Source organism: Micropterus salmoides, unplaced genomic scaffold (assembly GCF_014851395.1).
Source record: "Micropterus salmoides isolate LMB-PRFRI ecotype aquatic unplaced genomic scaffold, ASM1485139v1 Ms_hic_scaffold_5, whole genome shotgun sequence".
Taxonomy (NCBI): Eukaryota; Metazoa; Chordata; class Actinopteri; order Centrarchiformes; family Centrarchidae; genus Micropterus; species Micropterus salmoides.
Genome location: NW_024044237.1, coordinates 16,387,363 through 16,404,494, shown reverse-complemented (window position 1 = coordinate 16,404,494; position 17,132 = coordinate 16,387,363). Strand labels below are relative to the sequence as shown.

At 40.2% G+C, this 17,132-nt stretch overlaps 1 protein-coding gene across 1 annotated transcript; it reads left to right on the top strand.

Moving 5' to 3' along the window:
• The first annotated feature begins 819 nt into the window (after positions 1-819).
• Positions 820-17,075, top strand: gfpt2 (glutamine-fructose-6-phosphate transaminase 2). Its single transcript, XM_038699209.1, has 19 exons — positions 820-969; positions 1,940-2,047; positions 3,546-3,644; positions 3,879-4,004; positions 5,141-5,199; positions 6,973-7,107; positions 8,050-8,111; positions 9,850-9,929; positions 11,707-11,824; positions 11,962-12,125; positions 12,383-12,478; positions 12,682-12,779; positions 12,967-13,087; positions 13,328-13,485; positions 13,804-13,918; positions 14,136-14,263; positions 14,438-14,605; positions 14,772-14,933; positions 16,008-17,075. The coding sequence occupies exons 1-19, from the start codon at positions 963-965 to the stop codon at positions 16,050-16,052; spliced, it is 2,049 nt and encodes a 682-aa protein (XP_038555137.1). The 5' UTR covers positions 820-962; the 3' UTR covers positions 16,053-17,075.
• Positions 17,076-17,132: the final 57 nt, after the last annotated feature.

Genomic DNA, 17,132 nt, shown 5'->3' with positions numbered 1-17,132 from the left:
CGCTCTCTAGCTCGACACACTCTCACAGTTCGTAGGTCAGTTTTTTACCGTTCTTCCGACGACGCGTGAGCACCACATTGTGAAGAGAAAAATAGTAGGAAGTTTAGCGTCACAAAAAACATAAGAAGAAAACGGCGCCTTTCAAAATAAAAGCAGAACAGGCAAGGTGACACTGTAGAACTACAATGTCTTATTAAATATATAAATATAATACTATGTAGGAGAATATTAATGCGATTTATCAGACATTTACAACCGGTGGGATTGGTCCAGGAATGGATGAAACCCCTGGCCACCTTGAATGAGGAAGTCACTTGATTAATTAGCAGTTAGTTCCCTCTTTGTAGCTCATTCATGCCTTGTTAGATAATTCAGAGTCACAAGGAAACTGTTTTATTAGAAAGGGGGGAACAGAAGGGACCAACCTGTCTGCACAAGAAATGAATCATGATCTTCCTCATTGTCAAGATGCCTGCTAAGAATCTGCCTACAGGCTCTGTTTCCTTTTTACTCTTTACATTAACAGCTTAGTGAATGGTTCATGTTGGTGCAAAGAAGTCAAGACCAAACCTTCATCAATTAAATGATCAAAGAAAGAAATCACTGACAGGTTATGTGCTCAGCATATGGCAAACATGTTTGACAGATGCAAGGGGTGAACCATTTATCGTTTTGTGTCTCTTTGAAAGTCGTTGACAAAATAGCCTAATTGAGTTAATTGCCGCCTATCCATCTATGACAGATGAAGTGGTGCATAGCTGTAGCAGGGCCGTGTTGTCCGCCCAAGAGAGCTGTCAGAGGAGGTGGAGCCGCCTCTCCAGGAAACACAGTTTAAATGAATAGTGGGAGTGTGCAGTCGCTCTGGATTTAACACCAGAGAGGCAGAAGCATCACTCCAACCGGGAAGCTACAAGTCGTTTTCTCACAGAAAGGTCGTCATCAACGCCGGCAAAGCTTGAACCATGTGTGGTAAGTAATATTTTATCGAGTTACGATTCTTTTTAACTTGTTGGAAGGGATTTTGCTTATTGCGCACGAGCATTGCGTTGACGGCTCCTCTGGTGCGCAGTGCTATAGTACCGAAGTCATGCACATAAACCAAGCTATAAAGCGCTGAACTTCAGAAGTTATCATATCCTACAATTGGTCTCATGTACTTATCGCGGTGTTGTTAAAGTTTTAGTGGAAATGAAAATATTAATTCTGAACTGCAACAGTTGGATAAACGTATCTGTTGTCTGATCTGTGTGGATTCCTGCTACGTGTCAGTGTTTTCACTCACGGGGTTGGACTACATGACAGGCTATCAGCTACTTTCAAAAATTATGATGCAAATAGTTGGGCTTATCTTATGTTAATGAGGTGATATAGATATACATATAGATCCGCCCCAACACCCTATGTTGGGACCATCAGGGCACGTCGCACCTTTTGACAGCCTCACATGTTGCGCTCCCCAACAGGGCCAAAGGTAAATCTTTTACAGAACTCCTGTCTTTAAGGAAGAGGCCAGCGCTGTGGGAGTTTACAGCAGCCTGCCGACCTGGCCGCGCCAACACTGCGCGCAATGTGCGTCCATCAATGGCCAGCTGTGTGCCTGCTGGAGCAGAGCTGTCCGGAACATTCCTATACACACAGACACACACACACACACACACACACACACACACACACACACACACACACACACACACACAGGCAGGTATTTCTGGTTTCTTATCCAGCTCGTTGAAAGTTGTTGTCCTTTTTCATCACAAGTTTTAGGTGAAGATTATAAACAGTAAACAAAATTCAAGAATTTAGGAGTTGACCCCATTGATCAGCCATGTTCTTCCATGGCTTAAAAGATGCCGCTGTGCTCTTGGTAGTCGTGTAGACTCACAGATTCAATCATCTTAGAGGATTCTAGTTCTGTTTCTCTTTTCTCCCTCTCTTAAAGGGATCTTTGCCTACCTGAATTACCAAGTGCCTCGCACCAGAAAGGAGATATTTGAGACGCTGGTGAAGGGACTGCAGAGACTGGAGTACAGAGGGTACGATTCAGCAGGTAAGACACTTGGCTTCATGGTGTTCACACACACACACACACACACACACACACACACACACACACACACACACACACACCATGCAGCACCTGCATATCCTGTTCTTAATAATACCAACATTTGACAGCATTCAACTACTTCCTGCTTTACATGTGATTCTTGAAATTTAATGTAAATTCTTGGTAATTATGTAGAATGACTGGTATAACACCAACAACTACTGGGCAGAGCAAGGCGGGTGACATGCAGGCGTGCCCTCTAATAATAGAGTATCCAAACAGAAACACTGCGTGTAAGAATAAAATATTTTAGCCACTACTACACCTTAAAGAGATGGTATTATGCTCATTTTCAGGTTCAAAATCCTATTTAGGGGTTGTACCAGAACAGGTTTACATGGTTTAATTTTCAGAAAACACCATATTTTTGGTCATACTGCACATTGCTGCAGCTCCTCTTTTCACCCTGTGTGTTGAAGGCTTCCTTTTAGCTATGGAGTGATACTGTTGTCTCTAAATGATCTTTGTTGGGAGTTGCACATGTGAAGTTTCTAGTTAAGGACTACTAGCCAATCAGAAGCAGAGAAGGGCGGGTCAGCGAAAAGACTAAACAGCTTCGATTCAGCTGTAGGCTACATGTTGCTGACCAGGTTGGCAATTTGGACTGGAGCAAGAGTTTCAGAGTGGTGAGTTATTAATCTGTAACAAATGTATCTTTCATCCATAAAGTTTTAACTGAGCTCTGTCTCTACATCACAGTAACAACTTTATGTCCGTTGACTGCCTGGAGGGTAGCAAGAGTTTGGAAGGGAGAGGAGAGGTGTGTGCTGCAGCTCACTGTTTTTCCACTGGTGTTTTTGAGGGCGTGTCGTACTAGTCCCTCAGCAAGCATTATGACATGTATTTTCATTGTGACATCACAAGAAAGGGAAGTAAAGGCTGGACTACAAACGGGCTGTTTTCAGGCAGTTCAGAGCAGAGTTTTCTGTGGGAGATGGGAACTCCCTTTGGGGTGGACTTTGGGCTTTTTCACTTTGCAAACCTGTTGCATGCACAAAAAAGAGATATAACTCAAAACAGGAGAGGGAAAAAGCCAAATACCATAATACCACCTCTTTAATAAGCTCCAGTGACTTCTAACTAACAACACCCTGCCACCTGGATATTTAATAATGTTCACACACACACACACACACACACAAGCACGCGCACACACTGTGTTTATTCATCCTATTTGAGCAGGATGAAGACACGCAACTAAGAGGTCCTTTCATGGCTGTCAAACACCATCTCCTACACACACACCCACAATAACTATACCGCAGATACCAGCATATTACATCCTCGGTCACTATCAACTCAGATAACCTACCCATCTGCCTCTTGATGATGTTGATTCTGACCTTGCATTGCTAATATATGAAAGTATTTGAATCTGTGTGCCTTTCTTACCACTCTATGAAAGTATCTATTTCATTCCCTCCCTGTGTGTTTTCAGGTATCGCCGTGGATGGCCCGAAGACCACCACTGACAAAAACACTCTCTGCTTGATCAAGAAGAAGGGGAAGGTCAAGGCTCTGGAAGATGAGCTATACAGTAGGTTTATGCACATTTCATTCATATTTCATATTATCTGTACCGTTAAAGTAAAAGCTTTCAGTTGGTTAGAGTTATTTGAAAATCATAATGCATTTTTTAAACCTCATTTTGAAGAAATTGTCATAAAATCAAAAGCCCTGTTCCTAGCACTTTTGCATTTTTCTGTCTTTAAAATCCCCTGCATTCTGTTCATGTGAGTAACGGGATAGGTGTTGTGTTTTGCTTGTTCAGAGCAAGACTCACTGAAACTGGACGAGGAGCTGTGCACACACTTTGGCATCGCTCACACGCGCTGGGCCACACACGGAGAGCCGAGCCCTGTCAACAGCCACCCTCATCGCTCGGACAAGAATAATGGTAATACGTGCTAATGTACTTTCATGCATACTCACAAATACAGTGCAATTTAGAATAGGAACGTCAATATAAATGGCTGTTTCAGGTTCTCAGAGTAATGTGTGGCTTCATTTGATAATATGGGGAAAGAAAGGAAAAATCAAGATCAATTCTGATGTTTTTCTCACATTTTGAATCACTTCATTGTCATCCTGTTAGGATGAATACATCTTGCCTGAGCATTAAAGTGAAAGGTTAAGAAGCCATATACATTTACACACCCTCTTTGCTAGTGTGCCTTTATGGGTGTGTCAGTACTGTTCCTTGGCTTTACACCAAGGCTTGTATGCTTATTGAAGTCCAAAGTGTGAGAGTCCATATCACAGAGAAAAAAAAAAGAAAAACTGTGCTACCAACCTATAGTTGTATTATTGTATAGTTTATTAGTGTATTATAGAATAGGCCTATTATTACTTGATTATCATACGATAACTCATCATCTTGTTTGTTTGTAACCCGTTATTCAGTTTCTGCTAAATCCACTGCTTTGCCTACTCGCGTTAATATCCATCGTTGAATCAGAATCAGAATCAGAAATACTTTATTGCTCCCCGAGGGGAAATTCTTTGTCACAATTGCACACATGTCAAGGCATATGGAATAGAAATAGTAATAAAAGGTAGATAGATAAATAGTAAAGTAATAATAAAGTAAATGCTCACCATAACAATTCTCTAATAATGTAAATATTGTACATACCCACACTCCTTTATATTCTTCTTATATTTTATATTTATACTCTTATATTTATATACTATTTATCTGTCTACCTCTTATTACTATTTCCATTCCTTATGCCTTGACAAGTGTGCAACTGTGACAAAGAATATCCCCTCGTGGATCAATTTTTCTTTTTCTTTGAATAACAACAACCTGCCATTCCGCACAGAACATATTATTAGCATCTATAGGTGTGGCAGGTTGCTCTTTTATTCGTTTGTTTGGACCTCAGACGTATGTAAGTGTGAATCTAAATGAGTTTAATCAGGAAAGACCACAAGTCTTCTCATGATAAGTCTTATTATGACTTCACAAAGATTAGTTTTTGATCTTTAGCCCCTTTGCTTAATCTGTTCACTCTCGCTGCCTTTTCTCAGAGTTTGTCGTCATCCACAATGGCATCATCACCAACTACAAAGAGCTGAAGAAGTACCTGGTAAGGTATTTTATTATCAGGAATTCCTGTTGTGAACATGTAATTTTTTCCAGATGTTACTGATCAATGTAACAATAGCTGGCAAGCTATGGATCTGGCTGAAGTTATTCACTTGAGGCATTAAACAGTTTTTTAAACTTCAAATTCTATTGATGGGTAGACACAGTTGCTTACAAGGCATCTGTCACTGAACTAGCCTATGTTCCTAGTAGTCACAAGTCACTAGACCAGTGGTGGACAGTAACTATATACATTTACTGCAGTAAGTACTGCAGTTAAGTACAAATTTGAGGTACCGGCGCTTCAGTATTTTCTTTTCATGCCACTTACTATTTCTTTTTCTTTAGTAGTTACTTTGCAAATTTAGCTTTTAACACACAAAGAATTTATCAAATATGTTGTTTCGTTATAAATTAAACTACCCAACCGTTTACACAAGTACAGCTGAAACGATTTGTCAGTTGACAGAAAATTAAATTGCCAATTATTTTTATTATTTAAGTAAAACAAAAACAATTCATTGCAGGTGACATTTTTCTGCGTTGAGTGCTTTTATTGTTAATACTTTTTTCTGTACATTTTTCTGATTATACTCATACGTTTACTAATGCGACGTTGTAAATGCAGTACTTGTAACAGACTTGTAACAGAGTATTTTTAGAGTGTTGTATTAGTACTTTTAATTAAGTAAAATACTTCGTCCACCACTGCACTAGACACACTCACTGCTACAGAGATGGAATGTGGGAAACGTAAGCAAAGGTATCAGGATAAATTAAACCGTTAACCTTTCCCAAATTCCCACTTAAAGTAGTATAACTGGTCAGGGGGACATAAACAAAACCTTCAAAAGTGTTGTGTTTGTGTAAATTATTTCAAAAGCGGAGTAGGCCCGCACATATATTTATTTACATGATTTATTTTGAAATAATTTATGCAGGTGGACAACGTTTTTCAGAAATTGGAAGGGACTAAAAAATCTGAATATTTATGTTTTTATTCCCTCTAGCTGTCATCTCTAGAGCTATCTGTGGGGACAATATTATTCAGTATTACTAATTAACTAAGAAGTAATGCCACATTATTCTTCATGACTGGAATATACCAACTTACCACACAACTTTCATGTTATAAAAGCATGGAGGTTGTTTAGTATTGAGGGAATATATTTTTTGTTGATGGAGGGAGAAAATCTAATTATTAAAATCGAAATAATGTTTTGTTGTTGTTGTTAAAATAGCACAAATTTCAGCTCGCACTACCAGTGAAGTCTGTTCACAGTTGATTGTTGCACATTAAACATTCAGTGTGAAATTACTTCATTTGCCCATGCAACATAATATCATCACTTGAACAAATAAAGAATTAAAGAGCTAACCTGATCAGTTGACGACATTTTCATTTAATTGAGTAGGTAGATGTTTACACGCAACAATGATACAAGTGCGACGCTGGATGCTTCCTTTGATCAGCCACATGCAGAAGGTTTTGTTTATGTTTGATATGAATTAATCTGATATTTGTACATCCCTCCTAGTGTTTACAGCAGTTAATAAACCCTCTTAATATACAATGGTGACAATTAACAGCACATTTTACTGTCACCAGCTTTAAGCGCTTGATGAGAAGCCGCCAGTGAAACATATAGATGTCATTTGTTAGAAAGAAGAAAGAAAAAAAACATGCCGCAGGTGCATCCCGCAGGTTGACTGTATATATCCTCAGTGTGATTATGTTTATATTAACGTAAACTGTATCTCGCACCTTCCTCAGATCACCAAAGGATATGAGTTTGAGTCAGAGACGGACACGGAGGTGATCCCGAAATTGATCAAATATGTTTATGACAACCGAGAGAGTGACTGCATCACCTTCTCCACCTTGGTTGAGAGGGTTATTCAGCAGCTGGTGAGCAGTTTACACACAGCAACACACAACTTACGACACTGATGACCACCATGCCACAAAAAAGCACACTAACCCACTTTATAGCAGCACAGGTAGTGTTAGCATGCTAATCTTTGTTTGATATCAGACCAAAGTTTTTGTAACCAGCTTCCTGGTGTCTATGAAGGGTAGCATCGAGTAGCTTAGTATAAGTCATTGACTGTTCATAAACACAAATACACACACTCATTCTGAATTGTGCGCAACTGGTTGAATTTCCCATCCATGAAAACTCTGTATACCATCACAAAAACAGTCTCTATAGCAACCGCTCTAGCAGCGTCACAAGCGACATCATCACTCGTAGAAACTTTTTTTCACGTGAGGTTTTTTTCTTTTGTGTGACTTCAATGCTTCAGAGCTTCACACTTTTGGTTGGATTGGGATCTCTCTCCTCAGTAGATTGGATGGATAGATAGATGGATTTGGAGTAATAGGAACCAGATAGTTAGACCCACTAACTGCCTCATGACCATGACACCCTCCCCTTGCCTCCCTCTCCATGCAGATCTTTCAACACCACACACAAACACTCTCCTAGCCAGTTCTGCTTCTAACCACCACAGGCAGCATCGCAGTTGATGCTTTCGAAACACAGCTGATGTTATACAATAGAGGTCTTATTTCTCTTAACCCGCTCCCCGCCTCTACCCCACTACCTCCCAACACTCACCCCCACCACAACTACCAAACCCCACAGGGCCAGAAGAAACATTTGTTTGTGTTCAGAAAATGTTTCTCCTGAACGTCACATACTTTTCAGGAATTCATGGCTAACTTTACCTTTACATTTAAATTTAAATTGTTTCTCCTCTTGCCTAACAGTCTACTTTAAAATTTGTGTATTTCAGTCTTTTGACAAACTAGTAAACCCTGTGTTTCCTCTCCTTCTTTCTGTCTCAGGAGGGAGCCTTCGCTCTGGTGTTTAAAAGCCGTCATTTCCCTGGAGAGGCTGTGTCCACCAGGTCGGTACACACACATGCACAGACTGTTCTGACATTTCACCTCAAACGGTGGTCTAGTATATGTGCAGTGAGCTAGACTCATTGGAGATGAGTCAACCCTGCTATTTCCACTATGAAGCAATCCCCAATATGATTTGAGGCAACTCCTTTTATTTAGTCATTGTGGCCTATTATTTTGGCTTATGTTAGCTAACATCCATTACATGTGGCATATTATGACTCTGGAACATGCTTTGCTCTACGATCACGATCACTTGTGCTGTTTTTCCAAGTGCACGTGTTAATGTGCGTAAATTCACGTCTGCCTGCACTTGTGAATCTTATCTGCGTCTTAAGACCCAGGCAGAGTAGGGGAGCAGAGCATAGGTTGAATTCAGGTTCCCCCTCTCCCTCCTGGGCCTCTGGCCTCTGGGCTGCTGGCCCTACGCCGGCTTCTCTGTGACTCATTAACGGAGAGAGTAGAGAGTTTCCTGTTTCGACTCCGGGAAATGGCCGTGCCAGAAAGACTCCTGCTTAATCACTTCTCATCATTTTATTTTACTTTATACCTTCCCTGGTTCAGTGAGTCGTCATGGATCAGGGGAAAGGGAGACTGGTGGAGCACGGGAGTAAGAGAATAAGAGGGGGCAGAAGGGAAACAAAATGAAGCGAGATAAGTGGGCCGTTACTTGTGGTTTAAGCAAACAGGTTTCTGGCAGTACCAGAGCTGGCAAGGATGCTTCTTGGCGCACCTTCTGCTAAGGTCAGGAAACTTTGCATTCTCATTGGTCTATTGTGTGATTGTAGCTTTTGAAGAAAAACATTCTGGTTGCTGATATCAGTATATTGCACATATTGCACTGTCTCCCAGGACAGAGGGATGGAGAAATGTTTGTAATTGTCTAGTGATGCTATTCACCACCTGCCCTTTGTCATCAAGGATCAAGATCTGGGAAGGACTCAGATCCTCTGTTTTTAACTCAGTCTCTATCTATTGTTCTTCCACTCTCTATCTTTCACACACACCATGTCTTTCACTTACTTAACCTTTAGTTTTCTGACATCCTTTGCTTCCTGACTCTCCCTCCCTCAGGGTAAATATTGTATTGTCTGCAAGCCTCCCTTTTCAAGCCTCACACTCCTTGAAACAACTTACGTCAGCATAGCCAAGCAGCAGAGAAAGACTAAGCTGAGAGAAAATAGGGATCCAGACGGAGAAAGAAATGAGTTGGTGTCATTATAGCTCCTCCTCTCCTCAGACCCTCCTTCCTCACCTGTCACACCTACCTTCACTGCCTCTAATAGGAGAAGACCACGTGGAAACAGAGGCCAATGAGGAAGCAGTGACTCAGTCCAGGAACTGTGAGCAAATCCTACAGGGATGTAGAGGATCAGTTTACCTGTCTAATGTTCAAGATTAGTAAGTTAAGAAAGAGATTAAGAATAAGTGGGAAGATGTCTGAGTCCCTCTCTGCACATGGACAAACTCAACCTCAGGATTGTGTACAAAATGAGTTAATGTTACAACGATTGAATCTGAGGTGGTACAGGGAGGAAAAAATGTATCGATGAAGGAAAAGAGAGGAAAGATAATGAGGAGTGCCAGGGGAGTCATGTTTTGTTTGGAATAATACAGTAGGATAGGATTTCAGGTGACCTCAACATTCATACCCTCACAAAGCAACATGTGACATTGCTGTGTGTCTAAAAAAGCCTAATCCTCTCCTTTTTTCTCCCTGCTTCATTCTTGTCCCGGCAGGAGAGGAAGTCCATTGCTCATTGGGGTGCGATGCGAGGATGAGCTGTTGACCGAAAACATCACCATCCAGTACAACGGTGGTGAGCTCTGTTCCTCTATCTGTCTGCCATTATCCGCTTCCACCGCACCCTAACTCTCTACATAAATGCACACTCACACACAGACATACTATAGGCACACACATTCACAGCAGCATACAGAAAGCCTGGATAAATCAACCACATGTAATTCATAATTCATTTGCATATTCAATTTATTAAACTTCTTAGATCCAGATTCACCACTGTAATAGGAAGTTATCCCACAATGTGTAATAGTGTTTTAAACAACTCTGATTCATCACTGTTCAAGAACTAGCCTATATTGCTATGTAGAAAAATATCTTATATATATATCTTTTATGATCAATTTAAAATTGAGAAAGATTTTGACCCCCCTTCCCCTTCATTTTGTGTATTACTTACGCCACTTAAACACATTTAAAACACAACAACCAACAATGCCGTTCTCCATCTAACTACAATTCTGACTTCCCAAACCTGTCTGTGGCTCTCAGCCCCACGCCCATTCATTCCTACCGAAGTAGTTAATCTTGAAAGGGTGCCAGAAGTAAATATTTGTTGTGGACTATTTTCAGATGATATGCTGCGCTGCCAAGTATTTACAGCAGCAGGATGGTGTTGACTGAAAATAAACTACAGTGCCTATGTTTAGTGTAATGAATGAACATGTTACCCAGGGCACTGGTGAGGCCCATTCATATGTTTTAAATAGTTTTTTGGGCAACAATGGAGCTCTGTGGCACAGAGGAATACGCTAAAACTGGTCATGGCTATGCAGGTGTACCTGTAAGTAGGATAAATTCACTGTTTTGGTCCTTTAGTGGTTATTAATAAATGTGCCATAGCTTACAGCTGTTTCTGATTTGGCAAGATATGCGGAAAGTAGACAAAACCTCAAAACATGTATCCTAGGAAGGGAGCATTTTCTCTCTTTACTTTCTCCCTGGATTCTAATCCAGGGAGAAAGCGTAATGTTGCTCTAACTATTGATTTGATTTATTGAACAAATCCACATTGACCCAATCAAAGTGACACTCTTGGCTAACTGTAGAACAGAAGTTGTTTTGTGGTTCTGTTATTAATTGTGCAATAATTCTGTTAAAAAACTTTCTTAGAAAGCCGTTTGTGTTGCTAGGAATTGTCAAGTGTAGTTATAGAGGGTAGTGGTCCATTAATTTGGATAGTTCCTGCAATGTTCCCAGCCTCTGAGACAGAGTTTAAGATAGAAGAGTTTCTCTTGTGGTCTTTCAAAATACTTGTGTTACAATAGCAGCATCTGTCTTTATGATTATTTATTGTTAGCAATGTCCTGCTTGTTTTGTTTTAGGTTCATCTTTACTGTGCATATGACCGCCTTATCTGTTTACTGAAAATTTATGGTTCCATAAGTCCAGAGCAGAGTGAGATGGTTTGGGGCTAGGAGGGAACAAAGCCGGGTGTGTCCTTTAATGGTTATAATGGCTCTATTATCACACTTTTTTTATTAGTGCTTTATTCTTTACACATTATATAACTTACCATAGCAAAATTACTGAATAAGACCATGTTGACTCTTTGTCATGCCAGTGGTATTGTAAATTCAAGAGATGGTCCTCCCTTCCCCCCTCAGTTAGTAAGTAGCCAGTCACATCAGTTTCACGACATAACAAACCCATTTCCACAGCAGTGACCTGACATCATCTGGAACAACATCTGGAAGTTGAGGGGAAGAATTCAAGTGACGTCTTGATTGTTTCAGTAATTTAAAGTCACTGTGTGTCCTCTGACCCTTGACCTCTGACTTTTGACCCTGTAGCTCACTTCAAGGATGGACTCCAGGAGAAGAACAGCCATAATCGTCCCGACTGCTCCAATGCCATCAACTCTGTGGGGGATGGCAGGGCTGTGGAGTATTACTTTGCATCTGATGCCAGGTGAGATAGATGTCTGCGTGTTTTATGGAGAATACAATATGGGACCATAGAAACAGGTTTAGTACACTTTGTAAACACCAGACTTGTGGACATCATCATCAGTTCACCACATGTATCCATCTGATCTCTACCTGCAGTGCCATCATTGAACACACCAACAAGGTGTTGTACATGGAGGACGATGACATTGCTTTGGTGACCGATGGGAAACTCTCCATCCATAGGATGAACCGGCAGGCTGGTGAAGACCCAGTGAGGGCCATCCAGACCCTACAGATGGAGCTGAAACAGATCATGAAAGGTCGAATAATGCTCAAAAAGAAATCTCTATTATCTGCTGGATATGAAGACAATGCATTACTTTTATTTAATCTTATTTTAGACATGTTGTTTAGCTTATAAGGAAATTCTTGAAACACATAAGTGATCAGATAAATCTAGTTGAATACACTGAGCACATGCTGTATGCATGTAGTGCTTCCAATAAAGCCTAGTTTGTAGACTTATACTTGCTCACCCTCTGCTGGCTGAAAGTGTAAAGTGCTCCTCCCTTTGTAGGTAACTTTGATGCCTTCATGCAGAAGGAGATCTTTGAGCAGCCAGACTCTGTCGTCAACACTATGAGAGGCCGGATTTGTTTCGACACCAACACAGGTGACCAGTGATCTTACAACCTGCTCTGCCTTCAGTGTGTTTAAGGATATGTAAGGCAGCTGAACACGTCCCTGATCCCTTGAATCACTATTAGCAGGGAAGAATTTAGGCTACACACGCACGATCTCCTGTTTGTTTGTGTGTCCTTCTTACCATTGTCTATTAGAAACTCAGAAACTATAACATTTCCACTTTTCCTTCAGTGGTTCTCGGTGGGCTAAAGGACCACCTGAAAGAAATCAAGCGTTGCAGACGGCTAATCATGATTGGCTGCGGCACAAGCTTCCACGCTGCGTTGGCTGTGAGTCGAGCTATCAATGGGACACGCATGATGATGATCATATTGTAACAGTCTGAGACAGTTATGATTAGTAAAAGTAAAGTTCAGAACATTAAATGACTCTTTGTATGGACAGTGATGATGATGATGATGATGGTGAAAGTGGTGGTAGTGAAATTGCTGCATTTGTTGTCCCCTAACTTTTCAGACCAGACAGATCCTTGAGGAGCTGACAGAGCTGCCTGTCATGGTGGAGCTGGCAAGCGACTTCCTGGACCGCAACACGCCTGTTTTTAGAGACGATGTTTGCTTCTTCATCAGCCAATCAGGTAAAAGCACAACACAAAGACACAAAAGTCCTGTCCGTACAGTCTTTCAGAGCTCTTATTTTTGTCTCATAAAGTCACTGGTTTAGTTTTCTTGCTAAGCTAAGCTTGCTAAACATGGTACGGTACTCTGTGAAACCTGTTGATAGAATCATCATCTTTTTTTTCCCCCTCCAGCTGTGGCCTTATTTTGCTGTAATTGTGCATTGTAAGTATATCTTTTCTTTCCCTCTGCTCCCTCAGGAGAGACAGCAGACACCCTGATGGCATTACGCTACTGCAAGAACCAAGGTGCTCTGACAGTTGGAATAACCAACACTGTGGGCAGCTCCATTTGTAGAGAAACAGACTGTGGAGTCCACGTCAATGCTGGGCCTGAGATAGGAGTGGCTAGCACGAAGGTATAGTTTATACTGCACATCCCATAGGTTATAAAATCTTTTCAAAATCTGGCAACAGCTCTATAAATAATAAAAAATGTTTTTCAAACTAAATATAAGTTGTCCAGCAGTAAAGATACGGCAGGCAATTTATTTCAGAAGCCTTTTTTGTAATATTTCTTGAAATTCTCTTTACATCCTGACAGCAATCAATAAATCCACCTTTAATGATATAATTCATGTCTTAATAACACAGAACTATTTGCTAGATAGGCTCTGTTGTCACACTGTTCAGCACAGCCTATGGTTATAATAGTGTTTCTTGTGTATGTGACCCAGGCCTACACCAGTCAGTTTGTGGCCCTCACCATGTTTGGCCTGATGCTGAGTGAGGACAAGCTCTCCCTACAGGCGAGAAGACTGGAGATCATCAACGGCTTCAGGGTGCTACCTGGTCAGTGAAAGAAACACACCAGTAAATCACAAACACATTGTGGCCTCAACATAAGCAGACAGCATGTTAAAATGCAGTCAGACAGATTCTCAGTCATGTTCGACTACCACTAACAAATCAAGCTAACAAAATTCTGTATCATTTGTTTAGAAAAAGTGCACTCAAGCACTCACTGTTACAATAATATCTCCATCTCCACATTCTCCTACTCTCCTAGAGATGATAAAGAAGGTGCTGGCCCTGGATCAGAAGATAAAGGCCATTGCAGATGAACTGTATCAGCAGAAGTCTCTTCTGGTCATGGGTCGAGGTTTCAACTACGCCACCTGCCTAGAGGGGGCACTGGTGAGTTGAATATGGCAAAGTAAAAAACTGCAGATCACATAACATAAAATAGAGAGAAAAAAATAGAAACATTAGATGAAATAACATAGTTGTAATGCCTGTTGTATTGTATGTGTTATGTTATTATCTGGGATAATGTACTGAGCTAGTTTTATTCTTGTTATTCTAATGCAGAAAATCAAGGAGATCACTTACATGCACTCAGAGGGCATCTTGGCTGGGGAGCTGAAGCACGGTCCTCTAGCTCTTATAGACAAAGACATGCCAGTCATCATGATCATCATGAGAGATGCCTGCTACACCAAATGCCAGAATGCTCTGCAACAAGTCACCGCTAGATCGGTAGGTCCTGTATTAACACATTCTTATGTAATAGGCCTGCGGGCACTGAAACACACACCTGGACACATGACCTTTAAATTATACCTGAGTGCAACAAATGTAACTAAATGAACTGACTGACTGACTAATGTTAATGTCCTTGCTTGTGACTCTCTCTCTCTCTCAGGGTCGGCCTATCATCCTTTGTTGCCAGGATGACCCTGAGATGACTAAGGATGCCTACCAGACCATCGAGCTGCCACATACTGTGGACTGTCTGCAGGGCATCCTCAGCGTCATCCCCCTGCAGCTCTTATCCTTCCACTTGGCTGTCCTGCGAGGATATGACGTAAGTGGTCTAACAAAACCTCAACGATATGTGTGAGGCTTTTTGTCTGCTAATGTCTTTATTTATCTGAGCCCCAGAAAAAAGGCAGATCATACAAAAAATTGAATATTAGATTACCTTTCTATGTAGTTTTATTAGGACACAATCTTCATATTGAGATACCGTGGCTCACAATTGTCATGCAAATGTCATTGGTTACGTTTTATGAAAACACTACTTGACTCACTGTGATGGACATGACTTTGATGATGATCGTGATGAATGAAAGGGTCAGTAAATATTGTCACATATAAATATCAGGATTATGCTCTGAAAATGATAATATTAATCTTGTCTATACCCAACTGATTAAGAAAATGAAGGTTAAATGCACATATATTGTAATACACAGTGCATGTATAATTTGCTATTCTAATGCTTTCAGTTGCCTCTATTTACATATGACTTTGATATTGCTGCATATTAGTTTAAATGCTATGCTAAGTCTAACATTCAAATACATGCGGTGCCTGATGTGTACTACATGCAATGTGCAGTATGTCTGTGTATATCATGCCCCAGTATGTTTTATTTTAACAATAATTATAAATATCAAAGTATAATTTCCACATTTCAATAGACTTTGATTTACATGCAGCACAGGACTCTGGGAGTCTATTTATTGCCTAAAGTTAATTAATTATTAACATACTGTAGAGTAGTTCAAGAGACCAGCTTAGTAAGCAAAACTAGCTGGATTTGTGTGTGGGCAATATCTTTCGTTTGAAAGGCTTGGTTTTACATACTGTTAATCTTGTGGTTTCACATTTGCCTTTAAAGACACCTCTCTCACAAATTTGGAATGGCATCATGTCTTTACATAGTTTACACAGTTGAGGCATGTGTAAAGTCTTTCCACCTGGTCAGTGAGAGCTGATCCATACTCTGGTGCACCATTTTATTTTTAACCACCATTTCTTAGCTTGTTATTGTGTGCTTGTTCTAGTATAAAAGGAAAGTGCATGTTTACCTTTATACTAAAACAGTCCTGATCAAAGGTAATCTGCTCTAACGAACTGCTTTCTCTTTTTGCAGGTTGACTTTCCCAGAAACTTGGCCAAGTCTGTGACTGTGGAATAACTGTAGCTCACAAAGCGCAGAAGAGGAGAAAGGAGGTTCATAGATTTACAGTGCAATGGTGCAATTGAACGTTTAGTGTGTGTGTGTGTGTGTGTGTGTGTGTGTGTGTGTGTGTGTGCGCACGCAGATAAGGGTGTGAGTAAGAGTGAGAGAAAGTAACAGATGAAAACGGGGAGGTATACGGTACAACAACTGAATCAGTACAATGCAGAGGAAATGTCAGTGCCATTGAGGCCTCATGGAAGAATCTATGAAAACAACATTCACACATCTAAAGCGACATGCTGAGCCTTTTGTCTTATCTCGAGTGGAGCCAAAAACACATAGGCCTACAACAGGCTTAGCATAGATATGGTATATTGAAGTGTTTACAGTGTTGTGCAATATGGGGACCAAATGTGCATTATGTATGTACACAATCATGAATGAGGTGATTAATTCTCTTCTTGTTTTATTCATTTCTTATTTCTTTCTTTTCATCTCTCTTTGCAGAATGGGAAATGTAGGAATTACACTGTTTTATTCCAGAGAGTTTTCTTAAAAATTTTTAAATATAATATTTTGCACATTCATGTCATCACTGTGCCTGGTTGGCCATTACCAATAACTTAAATTTTTTAAGTAAAAGCTACCAATCTAACTTTCACATTATTACTTGGTTTTTCAATGTGTTTCTGTTCCATTTTATTGTTATTTCATTTTAATTTGAAATATATTGTATGTCTGTTCTGTTAAAAGAACTGAAGTTTCCAAAGTCAGTTCATGGTAACATGAACCTTTTTTTGGTGGAATATTTCCATAGACAGACATGCAGCAAAGAAATAACATTCAGTAACTTTCAATAATACTTTTTTGTCAGCTGTATGGGTTTGTGATAATGACTCTATTGTGTATTTATCTGATTTTTATTTTATAGGGGCTTAAGAGAGGGGTTGATTTATATCTAACTGTGATTGTATTTTATACTGTATGTTTTATAGACAAAACTGGCACTACCAATCAATAAATAGATGAAGTATTCAATTATGTTTTACCTTATTTGTCCTTACTCTCCAGTATTTGATGTAGTAAGTAATATTA